The sequence below is a fragment of the Rhamphochromis sp. 'chilingali' genome (assembly GCF_963969265.1).
Source record: "Rhamphochromis sp. 'chilingali' genome assembly, chromosome: 3".
Classification (NCBI taxonomy): Eukaryota; Metazoa; Chordata; class Actinopteri; order Cichliformes; family Cichlidae; genus Rhamphochromis; species Rhamphochromis sp. 'chilingali'.
The window spans coordinates 44357346-44382337 of NC_137931.1; the positions used below are offsets into that span (position 1 = coordinate 44357346).

The following is a 24992-nucleotide window of genomic DNA, read 5'->3' on the forward strand; positions in this document are numbered from 1 at the left end:
ATTAAGAGAGTGAAGATGGACAACTGGACAGCGGCTCTGCTCACTGGTGTTGCCTGCATTGGGGGATACCTGGTTGTGTGGGTGAAAAAGATCAACAGCCTCCGACAGGCGGAGGAAAAGATCAAGAGAGCCAGAAACAGGAGAGATGAGAGCTTGCAGCACGCAGAGCAGGCGGTGCTCCGGTACAAACAGTCGGTGAGAGTTCAGAGCTTTGGGGATTTTTCTAGTTTCTCTTTATCGAGAAATGTCCGCTAATGATCTGCTTTCAGTTTAACCTGGTGGAGGGTTAGTCACTAAATATCAAAATACTGGCACTTTTCAATGTCTCCATGCTTGGGCCTACTTGAGCATGAAAATTAAAGTTATGACTGTGCAAACCGTTTAAGTGCAGTGAACTCATTGCTGTGTTTGAGAAAGTTTGTAAAAAAAAAAAAAAGTGGAAGGAAGAATCCTGAATCTGTACATGGATGTGGTTCCGTCTCTTTGTTGCAGCCTTTAAAAGAAATAATAACATAATGATTCTGTGTGGGTCTGTGTCTCCTAGCATCCGACAACTGACTCTGCTTTCATCCTGACGCTCTCCCTGTCTGAGCTGACACAGCAGCTGAACGAAGGTTTACTGCGCCCCGAGGATGTGCTTTACTCTTACATGGAAAAGGTTCAATATCCAGCATGACACAAATCTTTCATAATAGATCAAATACAGCAAAAGTCATTTTTAAACAAGTAATCATTTAAATTAGTCAGACTTTTCTTAATGTTGTTTATTTTTGACATTACTCCTACTTATAACTCACTGCTTTTTAGTTCTTTTTACACAGAATTGTCTTATTACAGTTAAAGTTTAGACACACTGGATAATAATATTCATATAAGCAACACAGACTGATGTGTCAAGTAATGTCTGTGTTTCCAACAAGAGTTTAATATTTTACAAAGATTAAAATCCCTTTAGGTGAATAAGTTAATCTCAAACTGTCTGTGCTTGTTTCCTTTCCAACAGACTCTGGCTGTAAACAAAAAGCTGAACTGCTGCACTGAAATTTTGCTGGAGAGTTTGGACCAGCTGACAACTGTTGGCTCCAACAAGGATGGTCTCTTGTACGGAGTTCCAGTTAGCATCAAAGAAAATATTACATTTAAGGTATTACAAAGGTTATGCAATGCAAATTTCAGTTACAGTTAATAATAATAATAATGGATTGGATTTATATAGCGCTTTTCAAGGCACCCAAAGCGCTTTACAATTCCACTATTCATTCACTCTCACATTCACACACTGGTGGAAGCAAGCTACAGTTGTAGCCACAGATGCCCTGGGGGATCGAACCAGCGACCTTCCGGTTGCAGATGACCGTGGCTCAGGGGGTTGGGAGTATTGAAGTATTTCCCATCAGTATTTATAAGTATGGTACAGTATTCTCGAGCATCATAGCTCAGGTATTTGATGTAACATTATCATCTTTGTTTTTTCCAACACTAGAATCATGACTGTTCTTGTGGTGTGGTCATTAACCTGGACCAGCCTGCTGAAAAGGACAGTGTGCTCGTTCAAGTCCTGAAGAAACAAGGAGCTATTCCCTTTGTGAGAACCAACTTGCCTCAAGCTCTTTTAAAGTACATCTTTTATCAGTTACTCACATAAAAATCTACAGCACATTTAAAACTGAGTGCATGTGTTAAGTTGCCTTTGTCCATTCCAAATGTGCAAATAATGAAAATATGAATGAAAATAATATGCAAAGACTCATTAACTGTCTGTTGACAGCTATGACTGCAGTAATCCTATCTACGGGCAGACTGTGAACCCTCATAACCCCCAGAAGACCTCTGGAGGTTCATCTGGTGGGGAGGGGGCTCTCATCGGGGGAGGGGGCTCTCTGCTTGGTATAGGCACTGATATAGGTGGCAGTATCCGTATTCCTGCATCCTTCTGTGGAATCTGTGGTTTCAAACCAACTGCAGGTCGGCTCAGGTGGGTCTCATTCAGTCAGTTTCCTGGAAATTTATTATACATTGAGTTACACTGAGTTAAACTCTTGTCTTTGTTAACACTTTTGTGTAATGATTAGTTTACAGGGCCTTCGTCCAATTTATCGAGGGCAAAAGTCGGGTAAGAAACATATGTACTTTACATATAAAGTAAATGTAGTTACATAACCACTGTATAGCAATATTTCACAGACACAAACTGTCTCAAATATTTGAGTCACTGCTTTATATTTCGTATGAAACTAGTGTCGTCATCTCCTGGACCCATGGCAAGAGATGTGGACAGCCTGGCTCTGTGCATGCAGGCACTTCTTTGTGACCACATGTTTTCTTTGGACCCCACTGTTCCACCATTACCTTTTAACATGGAGGTGTGTCCTGTACTGTGAGGTTCATATAATCTGTTAATGATTTTTTTTTGGTTAAAAACTACAAATTAAACCGATACATAGTTGTCCTAATCCTTCACTTTATATTACGCTTTACAGGCTGTAATCTTAAACTTCGCAAAAACATCTGATTATATTTAATTGACTCAGGAAATGAAAAAACCCCCCTGTCCCCTTCTGGCTGCCTCTGCCTCAATTTTATCCCACAACTTAGACATTCACATTATTCACACTCTCATCACACATACATATAGGATCTCGGGGGTGGGCACAATCACGGTGTCCAAATCACCATCAGGGTGTATACCTCACCCCTGACGTCGTTGCCCACCTCTCAATTTTAAATACACTTAGTCATTGAGGGTTAGCAGGAGGGACTATGCGCTTACCTGCTGCTCCTTGGCAGGTAGCTCCATGCCCTCCTGGGTTTTAATTGCACCTTAGAACACATATGCATCAACACTACAATGAGCGGGTGGAGGGAGGTTTGGAGTCTTCTCCCACCCCCATTCTCTGCGGCCTGCTGGAGCGGGAGGGCTAGTAGGAGGAGTTGGCCGTCCGACTGCGGTCTGGGGTGTGGGGCCTCCCTGCTGCTGCGGAGTCGGGGTGGTCTGCCTCTCCCCACCGCAGGGAAAAGGGTAACACCACCTGGGTCTGGGTGCAATTCCCCCCTCCAGGGGCAAGGGTACCTAGACCCGGTTTGTAGAGTACGCTTGGGGAGTGTGATTGTGTGTACAGCGTCTCTTTATGTCTGTCTCCACGTTGGTTGAGTGTGGAGTGAGTGCATATGAGAGCATGAGGGTGGGAATGGATGTTTGTGTCTGTGTGTGCCTGTATGTCTGTGTCTATATGTCAGGTTGGGTATCAGATGCCACCTCTCTGGGGACACCTTAGGCCCTCCAAGGTTTGGAGGCCTATCTCCACCCACCACCACTTCCCCTGCCGGTGGCGGACTCCCTCAGGTGTCGGTGTGTTGGTGGTTCTTTGTGTCTGGGGGTGGGCGTCCGGGTACACACCGGCTCACTCCTTGGCGGCCGCTTGTCGGGGCCTGGGGCCTGGGGCTCGCTCGGGCCCCTTTGGAGGTGGGGTGCCCCCGGCCTCTCGGCCTAGGGCTCGGTCACTCAGGCGCAGCTGGGGGCCGGCGGAGCTCACGGGCGCGTCACTGCAACTCCCCCTGACTTCTGCTCCGCGGCTGCTGGGCGAGCCCTCATCTGGGACTCTCCTCAGCTCTTACTGGGACAGTGGCGCGGCTGCCCCTCTGTTGGTCTTCCATGGTCTCTTGTGTTCTGGGGGCCTCTGGATGTCTGGAGTTTTGATCTCCTCCATACCCGCTTCACACCCTGGAGGACGGGGCTGTGGCCCCCCCACACTCCCTAGCAGATCATTACATGGAGAAACCTTTGGAATGCAAGCATGCTGATCCACACAGGTATGCACACATGGGTATTCACAGACGCGGACTAAAGCTTTCTTGGCTGCTGCCTCAAAGCACACTGTGCGCTGTCTATCTTGCGTGCTGCACAATATCGTTTATTACTTAGTAAATACTGATATCTATGACTAGCTAGTTTATTGTGATGGTGCTTTGTTTTCTCTATTATTATGTTGCTCTTTGTTGTTTGCTGTCTCCTCTGTTTGTTTTTGTTTGTTTGTTTGTTTGTTTGTTTTTTCTCCATACAGGTGACCCAGGAGTTTTTTGTTTTTTTTTTTTTCTCTCTCTTCCCCCCCCTTCTCACCGTCTCTTCTCCCCTTTGGTTTTCTTTCTTTCTCTCCCCCTCTCTCTCTCATTCATTCCCCCTGTCCTATTTATTAAAAAAAAAAAAAAAAATGACAAAGGATGAACTGAAGCTCTGCCATCACGTAATGTCGCATACTGCTGTTTCTGATGTCATTTAGATAAAGAAAAAAAAAAAAAAAAAAAAAAGGAAATGAAAATTCTAACCCTTAGATATACAGAAGCTCCAGACCTCTAAGGATCGGTTATTTGGAAAGCAATGGCTACACGCATCCATCTCCAAGCATGGCCCGAGGCGTCAGAGAGGTCAAAGCTCTGCTAGAGCAAGCAGGGCACACAGTAAGACGTCACCACACACACTATGATCACTGTCAAGCCACGTATGTGATTTAGGGCTGTGCGATATCACCAAAATCTCATATCCCAATATAGGACATTTTTCATCCTGATAACAATAGATATCACAAAACAGGGCATTTTCTGTAAATTCTGTAAATCTCGGGCAACTCGACTTGCGTGAAGTATTTTCAGCTGGGCGTTGTGTACCTGGAGTCGAGTACTTTGAGCCATGCATGAAGTTATACATTTTTAAACATAAGTTGTGACAGGGGCTCCAATTTCTATTTGTATGTATTTATTACATGGCGTGCTGCGGGGAAAAGCCTGTTCTAATGTTTGAGTCTAAAGTTTATTTTGAGCACCTGACGACTCTTTTTTGCTTCCCATCCATAAACTCACTCCATACGCTTTCACATGATTCTTGTGTAGGTGGTAGAAGAAGTTTGTCGTGTTTGAGTCTGTGGTGGTGAGTGGTTTGCAGCGTAATTTGCATAGTACAGTTTTCCGCTCCGCGTCAGTCCTTTCATAACCAAACCATGTCCATGCTTCAGAGGTAATAAGGTCCTTGATTTATTTTGACTGGTCCTTCCATTTGGAGCTACCTGTTGTTGCCTCATTTTCACTGGCTAAGCTGGTATTCTCTGTGTCCCGATGAAAAAATATTGCTGTAAACAGTTTATTTTGCGACACCATGCCAAACGATAGCATATAATTTGAAATGATAGATGTTTTCATAAAGTCATCTGATATACACTGAACAAAAATATAAACGCAACACTTTTGTTTTTGCTCCCATTCCCCATGGGATGGACGTAGAGACCTAAAATTCATTCCAGATACACAATATAACCATCCCTCCCAAACAGTGGTCACAAATCAGTCCAAATGTGTGGTAGTGGGCACATCTGCTATATTGAGATAATCCATCCCACCTCACAGGTGTGCCACATCAGGATGCTGATCTGACATCATGAGTAGTGCACAGGTGTACCTCAGACTGCCCACAACAAAAGGCCACCCTGGAATGTGCAGTTTTGTCTCACAGCAAAATCCCACAGATGCCACATGCAATGAGGGAGCGTGCAATTGGCATGCTGACAGCAGGAATGTCAACCAGATCTGTCGCCCGTGCATTGAATGTTCATTTCTCAACCATAAGCCGTCTCCACAGGCGTTTCAGAGAATATGGCAGCACATCCAACCGGCCTCACAACCGCAGACCTCGTGTAACCACACCAGCCCAGGACCTCCACATCCAGCAGGTTCACCTCCAAGATCGTCTGAGACCAGCCACCCAGACAGCTGCTGGAACAATTGGTTTGCACAACCAAACAATTTCTGCACAAACTGTCAGAAACCGTCTCAGGGACGCTCAACTGCATGCCCGTCGTCCTCATCGGGGTCTTGACCTGACTCCAGCTCGTCGCCGTAACAGACTTGTGTGGGCAAATGCTCACATTCGATGGCGTCTGGCACGTTGGAGAGGTGTGCGCTTCACGGATGAATCATGGTTCACATTGTTCAGGGCAGATGGCAGCTGAGAATGTCCCAGTTCTTGCATGGCCAGCATACTCACCGGACATGTCACCCATTGAGCATGTTTGGGATGTGCTTGACCGGCGTATACGACAGCGTGTACCAGTTCCCACGAATATCCAACAACCTCGCACAGCCATTGAAGTGGAGTGGACCAACATTCCACAGGCCACAATTGACAATCTGATAGACTCCATGCGACGATGTGTTGCACTGCATGAGGCAAATGGTGGTCACACCAGATACTGACCGGTTCTGGGTCCCCAGACCCCCAATAGTGCAAAAAACTGCACATTCCAGGGTGGCCTTTTGTTGTGGGCAGTCTGAGGTACACCTGTGCACTACTCATGATGTCAGATCAGCATCCTGATGTGGCACACCTGTGAGGTGGGATGGATTATCTCAATATGGCAGATGTGCCCACTACCACACATTTGGACTGATTTGTGACCACTGTTTGGGAGGGATGGTTATATTGTGTATCTGGAATGAATTTTAGGTCTCTACGTCCATCCCATGGGGAATGGGAGCAAAAACAAAAGTGTTGCGTTTATATTTTTGTTGAGTGTATTTCGACATATCGCATAGCCCTACGAGTCATAGGTCATTAATCCTGTCATTTTTGCCTTTAGCTCGTCCCTTACTGTCCACTGAAGATGGATCAAATTATCCCTGAACTATTTTTAAAGGGTTTATTTGCAGATGGAGCTACCACCCTGCTACAAAAACTGTGAGTTGTTCCATTTAATAAGTCAGTTAGTACCATTTGTTTTCTAAACTTAAATCATCTAACATTTAGAGATTTTGTTTCTTTTTAGTTCTAACCACTAAACATCACCATGCTGCCATTGTCTTTACGAGCAACATGGGGTTGTGGTTCTTTTTGAAACCATTACAGTAATTCTCAGTTCAGTGTCTCTGAACAGACTGTTTTCTCCTGTGCCAATGATCTCTTTCATTTTAGGGAAGGGGGACCTGTGGACCCTTGTCTGGAGCCTCAGGTTTTTCCTTACGGCTTTCCCAAGTGGTTGAAGAAAACCATTTCATTCTTGCTCAAACCCGTGGTGAGTCCTTGGTTTAACAGTTAACTTCACAGTTCAGTCTGATAAAACATTTATAAAGATGCTGATTTTTTTTGGCAGTTTCCTCGTGTTTCTGCCAACTTTGATGCTCTTTGTGGAGTTGGGTGAGAAAGTATCCTTGAAATTCTTCATTTGTGCTTGAATCGTTTCTTTGTTACATTTCCATGTGCTAGGAATTATATCCAAACGTTCTGCTTCATTCTTAGATCTGTTCCTGAGCTGTGGAAGCAACATGCTGCTGTTGAGGTACTGTCAGCTGATGATGCATGGTCACGTATGAAAGTCTGAAGGAGAAATTGAGATTTCCTGTGTTTTCTTTAGGACTACATTCAAGAGACAATAGCACATTGGAGGAGCTGCAACATTGATGTGCTGCTGTGTCCTGTGACTGGTCCAGCCTACAACTTCTTATACTGTGGCAAACTTTTAAGTATGGCTGATTATGATAGCTGTAAACTATAAAAGGCAAAAGATTGCAGGGACTAAGAAAACAACCGCTTTATTTTTCCAGTTTAATTTTTATTGTGTTTAGTACTTCTATTTGTAAATGAAGTTTAGCTAAAGGTGTAATTCATGTTGTAGTGGATTCAGAGAGTTTCCTCACTGGGGAACCGGATACATATAAGAAACAAAACAGAATGACAGTGTACAAAACAGTTACATGTTACAATACAAGAGTGTGACAGGACTTAAAAAAGTGAAGAAAAAGAGACATTTCATCAAAGATGAGGACGACTGCTTTTGTCTACTGCTGGGAAAACTGGGCATTACAGGACAGAGTGCAGCACAGTAAGAGTCATGAAACTGTCTCCAGACATTACTTGATTAAAAGGTAACCTGGATTACAACATCTGGATAAAGAGCAAAGCAAAGGCATTACTGCATTAACTACATTATATTTAAATTAAACAATAATTGCATTTGTAAAGGCTAAGAATGGTGTCTATGTTTCTTTATTTTTGTTTTCTACACCTTCAGCTGCTGCCAGCTACACGATGCTCTACAATCTCCTTACCTTTCCTGCGGGTGTAGTCACTGTTTCCACAGTGACCACAAAGGATGAGGAGGAACTCAAGCACTATAAGGGCTGTTATCAGGACATGTGGGACAAACTCTTCAAAGAGGTAGGCAACATGTACCAGTGAGATAAGACTGAGTGAGAACATAGAGCCAGATTTACTAACATGTTGTCTCAGGACAAAACTGGGTTTTAGCATTAAAAAGGCATAAAGTAGATTTTTGTAAAGAAAGTGCAGTAAGAGTAAAATTAGTGCTGCATATCGATGTTGATTCAGTTTTATCGCAGACATCCAGAAATATTATAATTCTGATCATTTATCAGTACATATTCCTATTGTTATATCTATGTATAAAAACAAAGCTGACACATGTGAGACTTTATTAGAAGTGTAAGCATCACAGCAGATGCCTTTGTGTCAAAGTAACTGAGGATAAAATACAGAGAATGTGAATCAGATTTTCCTGGCCTGTCTTTTTATAGCAGATAAATGCCTTCAAAATATTGTGCAGTAGATTAAAAACTGTTGCAGTTGTTTCTGTTCTGGACGTTTTCACTGTAACTTAACGCTTGTTCTTTTCTGCAATTTAAAATAAAAGTAATGTTTATATCCACGTTGTAGACTGTGTCACTATTTTCGCCCTGCGGCATATGAATTGAAATCAGCTGATTGTATCTCATGTGCAAGTGCAACCGATAAGCAAGATCGATAGGCAAGCAGACTAACCATTCCAAGGAACTGACTACCAAACCACTTAATGCTAAATTTATTCAATGAAGTCAGAGGTGACTTGTAACCTTCAAGCTAAACGAGTCACACAATGCCAGCGGCAACAAAACTGCTTCCAGCTCTTCAGTTTCACAGCCTGTGCAATAGGGTTCAAAGAGAAGCGGCCAAAAAATGGAGAAACAGGGAGGAGGACAGCACTGATCCTCAGAAGAATCAGACCTTTGAAGGACATCATACTAAACAATGTATTTATGTTGATAAAAGTTATTAAGTAAAAGTGTGCTTTTAAAGTTTTATTATACTCCACTTAAACAGTTATAATTCCAGGATCATGAACAGCACACGGTTTTCAGCACATCAGCTGTGCTCCAACACCATTACTTATTACTGGTGGGTCTACACATATTCAGCTGCATGCACTTTGACAATACGTGAGATCACAGATGTACACGCGTACACATAAATCTGGTGTCATAGACTCAGTGTCAGGCTAGCTTTTCATGCAGCAACAACAAGTCAGGAGCCCCTGATGTAAAGTCTAAAATACAGATACATTTATTTTTTGTATACTTGTGAATGTGCGTCAGTGTACTTTAATGTGGTTTCAATCAGCTGCTGTAGCACATCTGTCTCGGGCTATGTAGAGCTCATCGTTTGATGTTCCCTATTACTCATCTGTGCATGTTGAAGTAATAATAAACATTACTTGCTTGAATCTAATTTTTCCCTTAGTATCAGTTTTATCTTGTAATAACTAAATTAAGAAATGCAATTTTTTTCTGTGGAATGTTATTTAAAAATGTGATGTATTACTCTGGACATTCACTTCAATTCTATGTACTTAACATGACTTTACACAGAACCAAGAACTGAACCAGATCAGTCTATTGCGGCTCCAATATTTATAGAGTTTCTTTTTATCACAGTAGGTGGATGAAGGAGACTGTGGTGCGTTCAGCTGCTGAGCATTAAGTGACAGGAGTGTGTTTTTGTGTTCAGGCAGTGACTGGTGGTGAGGGTCTACCTGTGGCGGTTCAGTGTGTTGCTCTGCCGTGGCAGGATGAACTCTGCCTGCGCTTCATGAAGGAAGTGGAACAACTGGTCAAAGAAAGCAAGAAATAAAGCTGCTTTCTTTGTCAGTCTCACAGGAGAGGCTGCAGACTTCAGAGGAAACATGTTAACTTGAGTATTTCCTGTAATAATGAGCTAATGGTGTCATAAATGGAATATTCTCTGCACTACAAGCTTAATCTGGGCACTTTCTGTTTTTTGGCTGTTTGCTAAAGGTTAAATAAAAATTAACTGGCAAAATTATGCATTTATGTTTTTTGTTCTTATATTTTAAAGGCAGGTCTTTTATATATGGTCTTGCTATCACCATTGTTATCATGATCATTTATCCACTTTTAGGAACCTGCAGTCAAAACGCTTCATCTTTTGGTGTATTTATTAAAGCATTGGATGATCAAAAATCAGCACATACATGGATCTCTTCTGTTCAGAAAACTACAGTGTGTCCGAAAGTCTCCTTCTATTTCAATCGCATCGCTATAAGTGCAGTGTTAATTTCTGCCGATAAGTTCCACTTTGTTCTTACTGTTTGCTACGGTCCTGCCGTATCACGAGTCCGAGGAGCACTAGGCATGTTTTTCTCCATAAGTGCGGGGGAATAGCGATCTCCAGACGTGTGCGTTCCTGTGCAAATGTGAGTCAAAATCCCTCCAGTTCTACGAGTCCATTCCCACTTATAGCACGGGCTGTACTTTGACGTTAATTACAGGGGGTTTATGCTAGGAGATTTATCGAGATTGATAGAGGCATGTGACTAGGGTTGCCAACTCCCTGAAAAATAAATAAGGGACACCTCGTGGCCAGGGCCGGGCAACCCAGTTGTCTTCACCCTTCCCAGTGTGGTAGCTCTTTTTTTGTGTGTGAAATTATTTTTTAACCATTTGACTTGAACTTGATTTAAGCAGATGCATATTCTTTGTGATATGACCATATGGGAAACAAATGATCATTTAGCCATTTATTTTTAGCTCACAATGACAACATTAACACAGTAAAACAGGTCTCTTTCTTAAACAGAAGCCTGTCATGCTTAACTTTTGAGAATATAAGTAAATCTTTCTTTAAAAGAACTCTGTCCTACTTAACTTAAAATTATATAAATTAATAGAAAGCAATAGAACGAAAAATATTCTTGTAACTGTGCACATTTAGTGCATTTAGTACAATTGGCTTCAGCTGAGGTATTATTTCAGCTTTTCTAATGCTAATCAGCTGCTCCTGTTTGTAAACCCGCTTGTTCCCATGATTACGCATCTTAACTCATCATCATTATTCATCTATGTATTACTTTTATGTATTAGTGATCTATTTGTTGTAATCATCTATCCTTGCAGTTGTTTATTACACAAAATAAATTATATTATCACACTTCTGGCCACATAGCCCTGATATTCACTGCACATGCCCATATTAACCTTAACCAGAGGGTTTAAAAAACAAACAAACCAGTGTTTACATACCATATCTGCTTCTGCCGTGGCCTGGCGGACAAAAAATTGGTAAAGGGTTCCCCGAGCTTTCATGCCCCTCATGTTCTTCATGTGCCCACCAATAGAAGCATGCCTATGGAAAAAGTGCGCCAGCACACAGTGCAGTGCGCTTTATAGTGCACTTTTCCAGCCAGGTGTTTTCCTTTTCCCATTCCTCCCTGTACTTTTGCAGCCTTTTTTTTTTCTTTCTCTGAGCGAACAAACATTGCTGCTCTAACGCTGGGCTCACACTGTGCGATTTTTGGCCCATTTTGAGCCGATTTTTGAGTCGTGCGACCGATTTGGTGATCAGCCCGATTTTGGCCTTCATCGTGCGTCGTGTAGTATACGTGGGGTAACGAGAAGCGATTAACACCTCACGACCAGCTCCCGATCATCAATCGCTCGTGAGGGTGTCACCGCAGCTGCTCACGCGCAAACACGTAAACGTCGGTGAAAAAGACGTTGCAGCACAGCTGTGCAGCGTGTGATCTGGACACAAGCGATGGAGGCACAACTTGTAGAACTTTGGAAAGCTCATCCGAGCCTTTTCGATGTGGCATCACAAAATTATCACGACCACAACAACCGTGAAAATAGTTGGATTTACACTGCTGCTCAATCACAGCTGCCTGATCATGTTTTTCATTAGCAATTTAGCAAAGTTGATGGTGGTGGTGTGTCTGTGTGAGTGTAAGACAGAGAGAGAGAGCGACAGATTTTCTGTTATAACCTTCATGTTATGGACGCACAGTGTGCCGTCCGAGACTTGCACCGCAGTGTCGGCGTTTGTTTCCCTGTTGACCATGCTTCTTGTTGTGGTCATCGGTTGTCTTCCGGTATTTTCTCCGCAAGCGACCTTTCCTCGACCAATGAGATGAGCGGTAATCTGAATTGTCATACTCGAATTGTCATAAGTGTGCTGTCAGCTCATTGGTCACAAAGCAGGAGAGGGGCTGGGAATTATGTTTTCAAACAAAGCGTTAATTCCATTAAAAGTTATAGACTACTTTTGATTCTCACTGTATTACGGGACAAAGTGCGTCCCTTATTAGCTCAATACGGGACGTGTACTTTTGTTTCGAAATACGGGACGATTCCGTTTTTTAAGGGACGGCTGGCAACCCTACATGTGACTTACCACCGTAGCATTTGTTGCGGGTTGGATCTGTGCACCGCAGTTGGGTTATTTAGCCACTAGAGGGCACTGAAGACCATGTAATTGCTGACCTTTCCTAATTTGGGGGCATTAGGTCTTTTCTGTTGCCTGAGATATGCAGATATTCTTGTTTCCTGCCTGTTCAAATGGGATTGTGGGACTTTCTTATGTCAGAGCATTCAGCTGATTATTTGTGTTACAGTTCATTATATTGGCATGATGTTGGGAAGTGACGATTGTTGTTTACATGTGAAAATTGTTTCTCCTTGTTTCTTGTTATTCAGAACCACACGTCTGTCCACCCCTCCCACATTCGTTAAGTATGCCTACTGCTGTACTGTTGAGCTGCTGTTAACTTCCATTAAAGTATATCCGGACATCACTCTCTGTGCCCCACTCTCTGACCGGAGTTTAAGTCCTGAGGGAGCTATCATCCCAGCATCCCAGAAATAACTCTCTAACATACAGTCTGCAAGCAGTCAACTTCCAAAAGAGAGTAAACTATCTTAGCAGTTATAGAAAGATTTACATGAGAATGTGCATCTGTCTGATTGGTTGAAAGAATGACACAGGGAAAGAGCCGTGGTTAAGAATTGGCACTCCCTGATTTGTTCTCCTGATAGTCTTTCCACGTGGCAACAGTCATTGGCTTACAGTGAAAGATCTCACTTGACAGAGTGCCCCGTGTGAGAAAACACCTTACCTCAGTTGTTATCAGGGATGTTTTATTGTCATGCTGATATCAGCTTTAACCGACACAATAAATTCTCTCTTTCTTATTGCAGAGAACGCTGTTAACGCTGTTTGAGACGACCAGGCCCTCAGCTGCCACACCACTTCCACCCGCCCCCAGCACTGGCACACTAACACTCAGGGAGCACCAAGTGAGGTGTGTTCTAAGGTCAGTGAATCCCAGGAAGGCGGCAGGTCCTGATGGAATACATGGAAAGGTTCTCAGAGCATGTGCTGACGAACTGACCGGAGTCTTCACTAAAATCTTCAACCTTTCCTTGTCATCAAACACTGTCCCGCCCTGCATCAAAACCTCCACCATCATCCCCATCGCCAAGAAGACAGCTGTGGCCAGCCCAAACGACTACAGGCCTGTTGCACTTACGCCTGTAGTGATGAAGTGCTTTGAGAGGCTGGTCTGTCAGCACATCAGGGCCGGTCTGCCTCCCAGTCTGGACCCCCACCAATTTGCCTACAGGACAAATCGATCCACCGAGGACGCTATCACCATAGCGCTCCACACTGCGCTGAGTCACCTGGAGCACCGAGGAAGCTATGTGAGAATGCTCTTTCTGGACTTCAGCTCAGCATTCAATCATATCATCCCGGAGATCCTGGTCCAGAAACTGTCTCACCTGGGACTCTCCACCCCCATCTGCCTCTGGATCAAGGACTTCCTGACAAATAGACCACAGTCTGTCAGACTCGGCCCCCACCGGTCCAGCACCATCACACTCAGCACCGGGTCTCCACAAGGATGTGTTTTGAGTCCCCTCCTGTTTACGCTCTACACATCCGACTGCTCGTCTCCACGTCAGCGTCTCCACTTTCTGAGAGTGCTCAGGAGGAACAACCTGGAGGAGAGGCTGCTGGTGACATTTTACAGAGCCACCATAGAGAGCATCCTAACGTACGGCATAACAACATGGTATGCAGGGTGCTCAGCTGCGGACAGGAAAGTACTGCAGAGGGTCATTAACACAGCCCAGAAGATCACTGGCTGCTCTCTGCCCAGCCTGGAGGTCACTGCAAACTCTCGGTGGCAATATCATCAAGGACCACTCTCACCCCAGCAACCAACTGTTTGAACTATTACCGTCAGGCCGACAGTACAGGTCACATAAAACCAGGACAAACAGATTCAGGGATAGCTTCTTTCCCAGAGCTATCACCGTAGTAAATAAGCACAAAACAATTTAACCTGCTTAGCTATACCATACCGTCACTGCCATTATATTATGCTGCTATTCATACTGTCATTATATTAATGCTGCTATCCTGTATATATCATACTTACTATTGTTTGAGTACTTGCGATTGTTTTATTGTACTTTTTATACTTTTTATATTTTACATTTATATTTATTATTGAATCTTGCACCAAGGGAGTGGCACTCCAATTTCGTTGTACTCTGTACAATGACAATAAAGGCTATTCTATTCTACAAAAAATATAGAAGTATAAAAGGACATCTTAACCATACATGAAAATATTTCTCCCTAACACCATCCATTTCATGTAATAAAGCATGAAAAGGCACTAAAAGCCTGAAAACTAGAAGCATGTCAATATTAGGCAAAGGGACAGTGCTAGTACAAGTTTGAAAATATTGAAAATTAACATTAAACGATAGGTATCGAAAATAATCTGCACAAAACACACCTATATCTCTTTGCTCTAAGCTGTCTGTAACATTCGTTTTATGTATTTTACTAAAGTCAAGTCAGTTGTATTTGTACAGGCTAAAGTCATGTGTGTTTAAATTGCTTCACAGCTAATGTTTAAAAAATAAGCTCACTAACATATAAAACAGAAACTGTGTGTGTGTGTGTGTGTGTGTGTGTGTGTGTGTGTGTGTGTGTGTGTGTGTATTTTAGTTAATGAATGGCAATGAGCAATCTGTGTTGCAACATCTATGTCCTGAATGTGCAGCAACTTATAGATACTAATCTTCAGAAAAAAGGTTTTGAGGTCAAGGTAGCTGGTGCAACCCAGTTTATTTTTTAAATATAGTTAGCATACCATGATATTCACCCAACAGCATATGTTTCAAATTATTTTGGATGGAATTATATTATAAAAATGATAAATTACTCTTTCTGGACTTTAAAGTGGGCTAATTTCCTGTTAACTGCTCCTTCCTGATAGTTAACATGTTCCCTGACAGCACTCACTGAATTACTTTGAACTGAAATTATTGTAAAATAATAATAAGAAACCCCCAACTTATTTTCATTGATGGTGATATGAGTTAGTACATAGTACATTTGCTTTTGTGTCGTATGTCATTCATTATGTAAACTTTTGGGAAAATATTTTTTTAATTTCATCATAAATAAATAATGAAAATGTTGCATTCTGAGCAGAAGATGATACAAAACTGAGAAGGCTGACAGAAAGAGTTCTATTTGCCAGGCCTAATATGATGAACCACATCCCCTAAAATCAAGAGAGTCACAAGCTCAAACTGAGTAAAAACAACAGAGACAGAGAGGTCAGAGTCAGAAGCTGTATGAGAGCCCTGGTGGTGACATCCTTTACTATAAAAAAGCTCAGAAAATGATTGCACATATTAGCAGAAACTTCCAAACAGACATTCAATGGAGTATTAAGAACAGCCTCAATGGTTTTAAATAACACAAGTGGGTTATGACTGTTGGAAGAAATAATATTTGCAAAGTATTCCCTTTTTGCCTCTTTGGCAGTGTTCTAGTAGCAATTCCAGCAGTCTTAGAGTTTGAAATAATATCTAGAGCCACAGATTCCAAGATAGTTTGACAGCAAGAATAAGACCAGGAATTAAGGTCTTCTGTATCAGAGGAGACAAAGTCAGAAGGGCCACAGGGCTGATTAAAAGCAACAGAAAACTGCGTGGCAGTGGAGGGGTTAATAACCCGACAGTGCAGAGCGGCAGCGCGAGATTTAACTGCAGTATGTGTAAAAGCAACATTGAATAACACAGGCATATGATCTGAGAGCACAGAGTCACAGATCTCCAGGTTAGTGACAGGCAGACCACATGAAAGAACAAGGTCCAGTGTGTGTCCGTGCTCATGTGTAGGGCCTGGCACGGACTATACCAGGTTAAAAGAGTCAAAAGGCCCAAAAAGTCCTTTACCAGTGGTTTATCAGGACAACACACGTATATTAAAATTGCCAGCAATAAGAACATGATCATAGTTGGGCATAATCCCAGCTGGAAAAAATGGAAGTCGTTTATGAAGTTCTTGTTTTATTTCCATGCAATAGATGAGGCGCAGAAAACCGGGTTTGTGTGACTCACCTCAAGCGAGGTAAGTTCGAAGCTGGAGAATGAAGGCTTCAGAAAACACTGCTTACATTTGTCATCCTTTTTGTAAATAGCCGCTGTGCCTCCACCTCCGCCTGACGTCCGTGGCGAGTTAAAATAGCAGCAATCCACTGGTAGAAGTTCAGACAGAGCACTGGACTCGCCACCACTCAGCTACGTCTCAGTCACACACAGGAAATCCAGATAACGGGAACCGAAAAAGTCCAGAAGATCAAAAGTGTCGTTCAAAAGCGATCTGTCACTCACCAGGCCAATCCTGGCAGGAGCTGGAGCAGGAGCTGGAGCTGGAGCAGGAGCTGGAGCTGGAGCTGGAGCAGGAGCTGGAGCTGGAGCAGGAGCTGGAGCAGGAGCTGGAGCACGAGCAGGAGCAGGAGCAGGAGCTGGAGCTGGAGCTGGAGCAGGAGCAGGAGCAGGAGCAGGAGCTGGAGCAGGAGCAGGAGCTGGAGCTGGAGCTGGAGCTGGAGCAGGAGCTGGAGCTGGAGCAGGAGCTGGAGCAGGAGCTGGAGCAGGAGCTGGAGCAGGAGCAGGAGCTGGAGCTGGAGCAGGAGCAGGAGCAGGAGCAGGAGCTGGAGCAGGAGCAGGAGCAGGAGCAGGAGCAGGAGCTGGAGCTGGAGCTGGAGCAGGAGCAGGAGCAGGAGCAGGAGCTGGAGCTGGAGCAGGAGCAGGAGCTGGAGCTGGAGCTGGAGCTGGAGCAGGAGCAGGAGCAGGAGCAGGAGCTGGAGCAGGAGCTGGAGCTGGAGCTGGAGCAGGAGCTGGAGCTGGAGCTGGAGCTGGAGCAGGAGCAGGAGCTGGAGCTGGAGCAGGAGCAGGAGCTGGAGCTGGAGCTGGAGCAGGAGCTGGAGCAGGAGCTGGAGCTGGAGCTGGAGCTGGAGCTGGAGCAGGAGCAGGAACTGGAGCAGGAGCTGGAGCTGGAGCTGGAGCAGGAGCTGGAGCAGGAGCTGGAGCTGGAGCAGGAGCAGGAGCTGGAGCTGGAGCAGGAGCAGGAGCAGGAGCACGGGCTTCAGCAAGTCGAGAAATCCGACGCAGCGGCCTCAGGTTTCACGGCGGAGGTCATCAAAGCCGACCACGACTAAGCAGATGTTGCCCCCCTGGTGTGACAGGTGCCTGGGAGGGGTGCGATCCTAGATCCTGCAGCTTATAACGGTATACTTTCATTCACGAGTTCACAACAGTCTTATTTCTTCTACTGTGTTACCTATTAGTCATTTTGAGGACTAGTAACCCACCTGTATATTGAAATAAAGAGGCACAGATCATGAACTTGTTTACGTTTCAACTGCAGGATTTATTCTGCAGATTTGCCTCCCAGGGGGGTTTACGCTCCTCCCGGCCGCTATGCGCCACCTAGTGGTATTTTTTAAGTAATGCCATGGAAGATGTAAAGTGTAATTAGAAACTAGAAAGCGAAAATTTCTGAAGAAATTTTAAGTGTGCCTATGCCGCCGCTAATCAGTATAGTTTGCCATTCAAACGGCTACAGAGAGCAAAACTCAGCAGAGCAGCCATTCTCCACCATTAACTATGGTAAAACCAAACACCGCTCGCGCCTCACAGATGACAGCTTACAGTTTTGTGTAAAGATGAGGTGACTTCGTACAGCCCCAATTTGTAGACGCTGTGCGCAGAGGTTCATAAGCAGACCCGACAATGTTTGCATGAACACACTTTGAAGCATTACGTTATGGACCACTTTTCACACATAGTTGCTGTACCCACACAGCCGGCTGTAGCTTTTCATCTCACAGCCCGACACATACAAAAAAAAAAAAAAAAAAAAAAAAAGCAGAGAGAGCACAGACTTTACACCTGAGAGGCGTGATTGCAGATATCGCTGAGGTGGGTCCACCTCCCCTGCAGCGGCACTGCAGACCACGCCCTGCCACACACATCAAACACGTAAAATAAATATTTATGCACTTTTCATTCACTTTTTGTTTTTTGTTATTTTTACACAGTGTTCTGAATGATTAACAATGGTCTACAGCCAATCTTGTGTATTATTATACAAACTTTGGTTGTAAGATTCAGATAACTATTTAATAAAAGCTAAATATTTTATATGAGAGTAAGAAAGAAAAGTATATCTTTGTCTCATACTCTCATCAGACAATACATGAACCTCTCAATAAACAAAATATATGCTCGGCTTAAATGACAAACCGCTATTTTACACAGTGGAACACTTATTTTTAAACAAAACCAATGCAGTTCGCCACTGACAGTGCTTACCTTTGCACATCACAGTAAACACTGAACCAAGATGGCGCCCACGCGAACGAGGAATCTGAACTACGGTGTCCTGCAGAGGACAAATGGTCAAAATTGCTAAAATTTACAACATATATGCAGCTCAACAGCGACACCTTGTGACTTATTCCAGTCACTACCTTACATATACATAACGTCTTACCTGACATTCAGTTCACCGGACACTCATACTGAATCACCAGCCCATATAAATGAAAAATAAGTCCAGCAGCCAACCAAGAGTCATCACAAAGACTAGGGGTGACACGACAGCGTGAGCGGGCCTGGGTGTCAGCCAGCCCAGCCTGGGTGTCAGCCAGCCCGACCTGGGTGGCAGCCAAGCCGCACTAGCCAGCTAGCCGGCTAGCTGCCATGCGGCGGTGAAACGAGAGCGTGAGCCGGCCTGGGTATCAGTCAGCCCGGCCTAGGTGTCAGCCAAGCCGCCCTAGCCAGCTAGCTGCCATGCGGCGCTAGCAGTAACATCGTGAGAGATATGGGACTTCTTGATAAAATATGGGACTTCTTGATAAAACGAGCAGATATTTGAAGTTTACACCCCTACATTCTCGCCTGAAAATAGGGGAGGCTGTCATAAAGTTCAAAATCAGTAACTTAGCGCGCACAGCTGTATAGAAACTCCGTCGTGCTAGCTAGCACGCAGTACAGTTATTGTAACTGTCAGCACAACGAAAATAAACTACACCTAAACTCTGTTTATATCTGACCCAAATAGAGTGCAGTTAATAACGTCTTACCTGAAATTCAGTTCACCAGCCGCCTGCTTCTCCTGCATTGGGTTTCCCTTATCCACGATTGAGCTCCGCGTTAGCCACCACCGGTCGATCGGTGTTTCTTTCCCGCATACGAGGGGAAGAGACATATACCGGTGGCTAACGCGGAGCTAGCTAGCCACCGGTATATGAACAACTCAGTTATTTTTTCCACATCGACCAGCATCATCGGCCCATATAAACGAAAAATAAGTCCAGCTAAGACAAAGACTGTTTGCGGAGCGATCGGGGGTGAAAGGAGTTAGAGACGCCTCACTGAAAGCCAAGCCTGGGTGCTTTTGAGCGAAGCGGCGCTAGCTAGCCGGCTAGCCGGCCGGCCAAACTAGCTAGCCGGCTAGCAGCAACATCGTGAGAAATCTGTTGCTAATATTGGATGTTTTGACAAAACGAGCAGATATTTGACGTTTACACACCTACATTCTCACCTGAAAACCGGTCGATCGGCGGCCGCCTCACATGTTTCTTTCCCCACATATGAGGGGAAAGAGACACATACCGGTGGCTAGCTAGCTCCGCGTTAGCCACCACCAAACAACTCAGTTTTTCATCATCGGCCCATATAAACGAAAAATAAGTCCAGTGTGAAACAGTCGCTTGGCGAGCGATCGGGTGGTTTAGCGAGTGTCAGCCTCTTAAGTTTAAGACAAGCCCGGCTGCTTTTTAAGCGACGCGGCGCTAGCTACCCAGCTAGCGTCAGTACACAGGAACTACTTCCGGTAGTTATACAAAATAAAAGCGTCCACAGGGACACAGCGGCCGCCTCGCATTACTCCCGACATACCACTAGAGTGAGCCAGCACACCACAAATGAAGTTTTCTTGTTCTCCATTCATTTCAATGGGAAAAAACTTGCATTAAAATATTCATATTTAAAAAACTATAGAAGTAATAAACACCAAAAGTCATAGCAACTCATTCCAGCTCCAGCCGCACACAATGATATATCATATGTAAACCTTGTCTCAAAACTGTGGGGCGAGTTAAGGTCCAAAATTTCAGGCGGAAAAAGAATAATAATAATAACTAGAAAGCGAAAATTTCTGAAGAAATTTTAAGTGTGCCTATGCCGCCGCTAATCAGTATAGTTTGCCATTCAAACAGCTACAGAGAGCAAAACTCAGCAGAGCAGCCATTCTCCACCATGAACTATGGTAAAACCAAACACCGCTTGCGCCTCACAGATGACAGCTTACAGTTTTGTGTAAAGATGAGGTGACTTCGTACAGCCCCAATTTGTAGACGCTGTGCGCAGAGGTTCATAAGCAGACCCAACAATGTTTGCATGAACACACTTTGAAGCATTACGTTATGGACCACTTTTCACACATAGTTGCTGTACCTACACAGCCGGCTGTAGCTTTTCATCTCATAGCCCGACACATACACCAAAAAAAAAAAAAAAAAAAAAGCAGAGAGAGCACAGACTTTACACCTGAGAGGCGTGATTGCAGATGCCGCTGAGGTGGGTCCACCTCCCCTGCAGCGGCACTGCAGACCACGCCCTGCCACACACATCAAACACGTAAAATAAATATTTATGCACTTTTCATTCACTTTGTTTTTTGTTATTTTTACAGAGTGTTCTGAATGATTAACAATGGTCTACAGCCAATCTTGTGTATTATTATACAAACTTTGGTTGTAAGATTCAGATAACTATTTAATAAAAGCTAAATATTTTATATGAGAGTAAGAAAGAAAAGTATATCTTTGTCTCATACTCTCATCAGACAATATATGAACCTCTCAATAAACAAAATATATGCTCAGCTTAAATGACAAACCGCTATTTTACACAGTGGAACACTTATTTTTAAACAAAACCAATGCAGTTCGCCACTGACAGTGCTTACCTTTGCACATCACAGTAAACACTGAACTACGGTGTCCTGCAGAGGACAAATGGTCAAAATTGCTAAAATTTACAACATATATGCAGCTCAACAGCGACACCTTGTGACTTATTCCAGTCACTACCTTACATATACATAACGTCTTACCTGACATTCAGTTCACCGGACACTCATACTGAATCACCAGCCCATATAAATGAAAAATAAGTCCAGCAGCCAACCAAGAGTCATCACGAAAGACTAGGGGTGACACGACAGCGTGAGCGGGCCTGGGTGTCAGCCAGCCCAGCCTGGGTGGCAGCCAAGCCGCCCTAGCCAGCTAGCCGCCATGCGGCGGTGAAACGAGAGCGTGAGCCGGCCTGGGTATCAGTCAGCCCGGCCTAGGTGTCAGCCAAGCCGCCCTAGCCAGCTAGCTGCCATGCGGCGCTAGCAGTAACATCGTGAGAGATATGGGACTTCTTGATAAAATATGGGACTTCTTGATAAAACGAGCAGATATTTGAAGTTTACACCCCTACATTCTCGCCTGAAAATAGGGGAGGCTGTCATAAAGTTCAAAATCAGTAACTTAGCGCGCACAGCTGTATAGAAACTCCGTCGTGCTAGCTAGCACGCAGTACAGTTATTGTAACTGTCAGCACAACGAAAATAAACTACACCTAAACTCGGTTTATATCTGACCCAAATAGAGTGCAGTTAATAACGTCTTACCTGAAATTCAGTTCACCAGCCGCCTGCTTCTCCTGCATTGGGTTTCCCTTATCCACGATTGAGCTCCGCGTTAGCCACCACCGGTCGATCGGTGTTTCTTTCCCGCATACGAGGGGAAGAGACATATACCGGTGGCTAACGCGGAGCTAGCTAGCCACCGGTATATGAACAACTCAGTTATTTTTTCCACATCGACCAGCATCATCGGCCCATATAAACGAAAAATAAGTCCAGCTAAGACAAAGACTGTTTGCGGAGCGATCGGGGGTGAAAGGAGTTAGAGACGCCTCACTGAAAGCCAAGCCTGGGTGCTTTTGAGCGAAGCGGCGCTAGCTAGCCGAGCTAGCTAGCCGGCCGGCCAAACTAGCTAGCCGGCTAGCAGCAACATCGTGAGAAATCTGTTGCTAATATGGGATGTTTTGACAAAACGAGCAGATATTTGACGTTTACACACCTACATTCTCACCTGAAAACCGGTCGATCGGCGGCCGCCTCACATGTTTCTTTCCCCACATATGAGGGGAAAGAGACACATACCGGTGGCTAGCTAGCTCCGCGTTAGCCACCACCAAACAACTCAGTTAGTTTTTCCTCATCGACCAGCATCATCGGCCCATATAAACGAAAAATAAGTCCAGTGTGAAACAGTCGCTTGGCGAGCGATCGGGTGGTTTAGCGAGTGTCAGCCTCTTAAGTTTAAGACAAGCCCGGCTGCTTTTTAAGCGACGCGGCGCTAGCTACCCAGCTAGCGTCAGTACACAGGAACTACTTCCGGTAGTTATACAAAATAAAAGCGTCCACAGGGACACAGCGGCCGCCTCGCATTACTCCCGACATACCACTAGAGTGAGCCAGCACACCACAAATGAAGTTTTCTTGTTCTCCATTCATTTCAATGGGAAAAAACTTGCATTAAAATATTCATATTTAAAAAACTATAGAAGTAATAAACACCAAAAGTCATAGCAACTCATTCCAGCTCCAGCCGCACACAATGATATATCATATGTGAACCTTGTCTCAAAACTGTGGGGCGAGTTAAGGTCCAAAATTTCAGGCGGAAAAAGAATAATAATAATAATAATAATAATAATAATAAATCCGAGCAATAGTAATAAGTGTGCCTTCGCATAGGCACACTTAATAATAACTAGAAAGCGAAAATTTCTGAAGAAATTTTAAGTGTGCCTATGCCGCCGCTAATCAGTATAGTTTGCCATTCAAACAGCTACAGAGAGCAAAACTCAGCAGAGCAGCCATTCTCCACCATGAACTATGGTAAAACCAAACACCGCTTGCGCCTCACAGATGACAGCTTACAGTTTTGTGTAAAGATGAGGTGACTTCGTACAGCCCCAATTTGTAGATGCTGTGCGCAGAGGTTCATAAGCAGACCCAACAATGTTTGCATGAACACACTTTGAAGCATTACGTTATGGACCACTTTTCACACATAGTTGCTGTACCTACACAGCCGGCTGTAGCTTTTCATCTCATAGCCCGACACATACACCAAAAAAAAAAAAAAAAAAAAAGCAGAGAGAGCACAGACTTTACACCTGAGAGGCGTGATTGCAGATGCCGCTGAGGTGGGTCCACCTCCCCTGCAGCGGCACTGCAGACCACGCCCTGCCACACACATCAAACACGTAAAATAAATATTTATGCACTTTTCATTCACTTTGTTTTTTGTTATTTTTACAGAGTGTTCTGAATGATTAACAATGGTCTACAGCCAATCTTGTGTATTATTATACAAACTTTGGTTGTAAGATTCAGATAACTATTTAATAAAAGCTAAATATTTTATATGAGAGTAAGAAAGAAAAGTATATCTTTGTCTCATACTCTCATCAGACAATATATGAACCTCTCAATAAACAAAATATATGCTCAGCTTAAATGACAAACCGCTATTTTACACAGTGGAACACTTATTTTTAAACAAAACCAATGCAGTTCGCCACTGACAGTGCTTACCTTTGCACATCACAGTAAACACTGAACTACGGTGTCCTGCAGAGGACAAATGGTCAAAATTGCTAAAATTTACAACATATATGCAGCTCAACAGCGACACCTTGTGACTTATTCCAGTCACTACCTTACATATACATAACGTCTTACCTGACATTCAGTTCACCGGACACTCATACTGAATCACCAGCCCATATAAATGAAAAATAAGTCCAGCAGCCAACCAAGAGTCATCACGAAAGACTAGGGGTGACACGACAGCGTGAGCGGGCCTGGGTGTCAGCCAGCCCAGCCTGGGTGGCAGCCAAGCCGCCCTAGCCAGCTAGCCGCCATGCGGCGGTGAAACGAGAGCGTGAGCCGGCCTGGGTATCAGTCAGCCCGGCCTAGGTGTCAGCCAAGCCGCCCTAGCCAGCTAGCTGCCATGCGGCGCTAGCAGTAACATCGTGAGAGATATGGGACTTCTTGATAAAATATGGGACTTCTTGATAAAACGAGCAGATATTTGAAGTTTACACCCCTACATTCTCGCCTGAAAATAGGGGAGGCTGTCATAAAGTTCAAAATCAGTAACTTAGCGCGCACAGCTGTATAGAAACTCCGTCGTGCTAGCTAGCACGCAGTACAGTTATTGTAACTGTCAGCACAACGAAAATAAACTACACCTAAACTCGGTTTATATCTGACCCAAATAGAGTGCAGTTAATAACGTCTTACCTGAAATTCAGTTCACCAGCCGCCTGCTTCTCCTGCATTGGGTTTCCCTTATCCACGATTGAGCTCCGCGTTAGCCACCACCGGTCGATCGGTGTTTCTTTCCCGCATACGAGGGGAAGAGACATATACCGGTGGC

At 44.1% G+C, this 24992-nt stretch overlaps 1 protein-coding gene across 1 annotated transcript; it reads left to right on the top strand.

Moving 5' to 3' along the window:
* On the top strand, positions 1-10190 carry LOC308393337 (vitamin D3 hydroxylase-associated protein-like). The gene is made up of 15 exons (XM_080877021.1): positions 1-195; positions 545-658; positions 1004-1144; positions 1484-1617; positions 1769-1975; positions 2073-2113; positions 2239-2363; positions 4330-4455; positions 6624-6721; positions 6956-7055; positions 7134-7177; positions 7280-7319; positions 7395-7503; positions 8052-8197; positions 9821-10190. The coding sequence occupies exons 1-15, from the start codon at positions 16-18 to the stop codon at positions 9941-9943; spliced, it is 1728 nt and encodes a 575-aa protein (XP_080733147.1). The 5' UTR covers positions 1-15; the 3' UTR covers positions 9944-10190.
* Positions 10191-24992: the final 14802 nt, after the last annotated feature.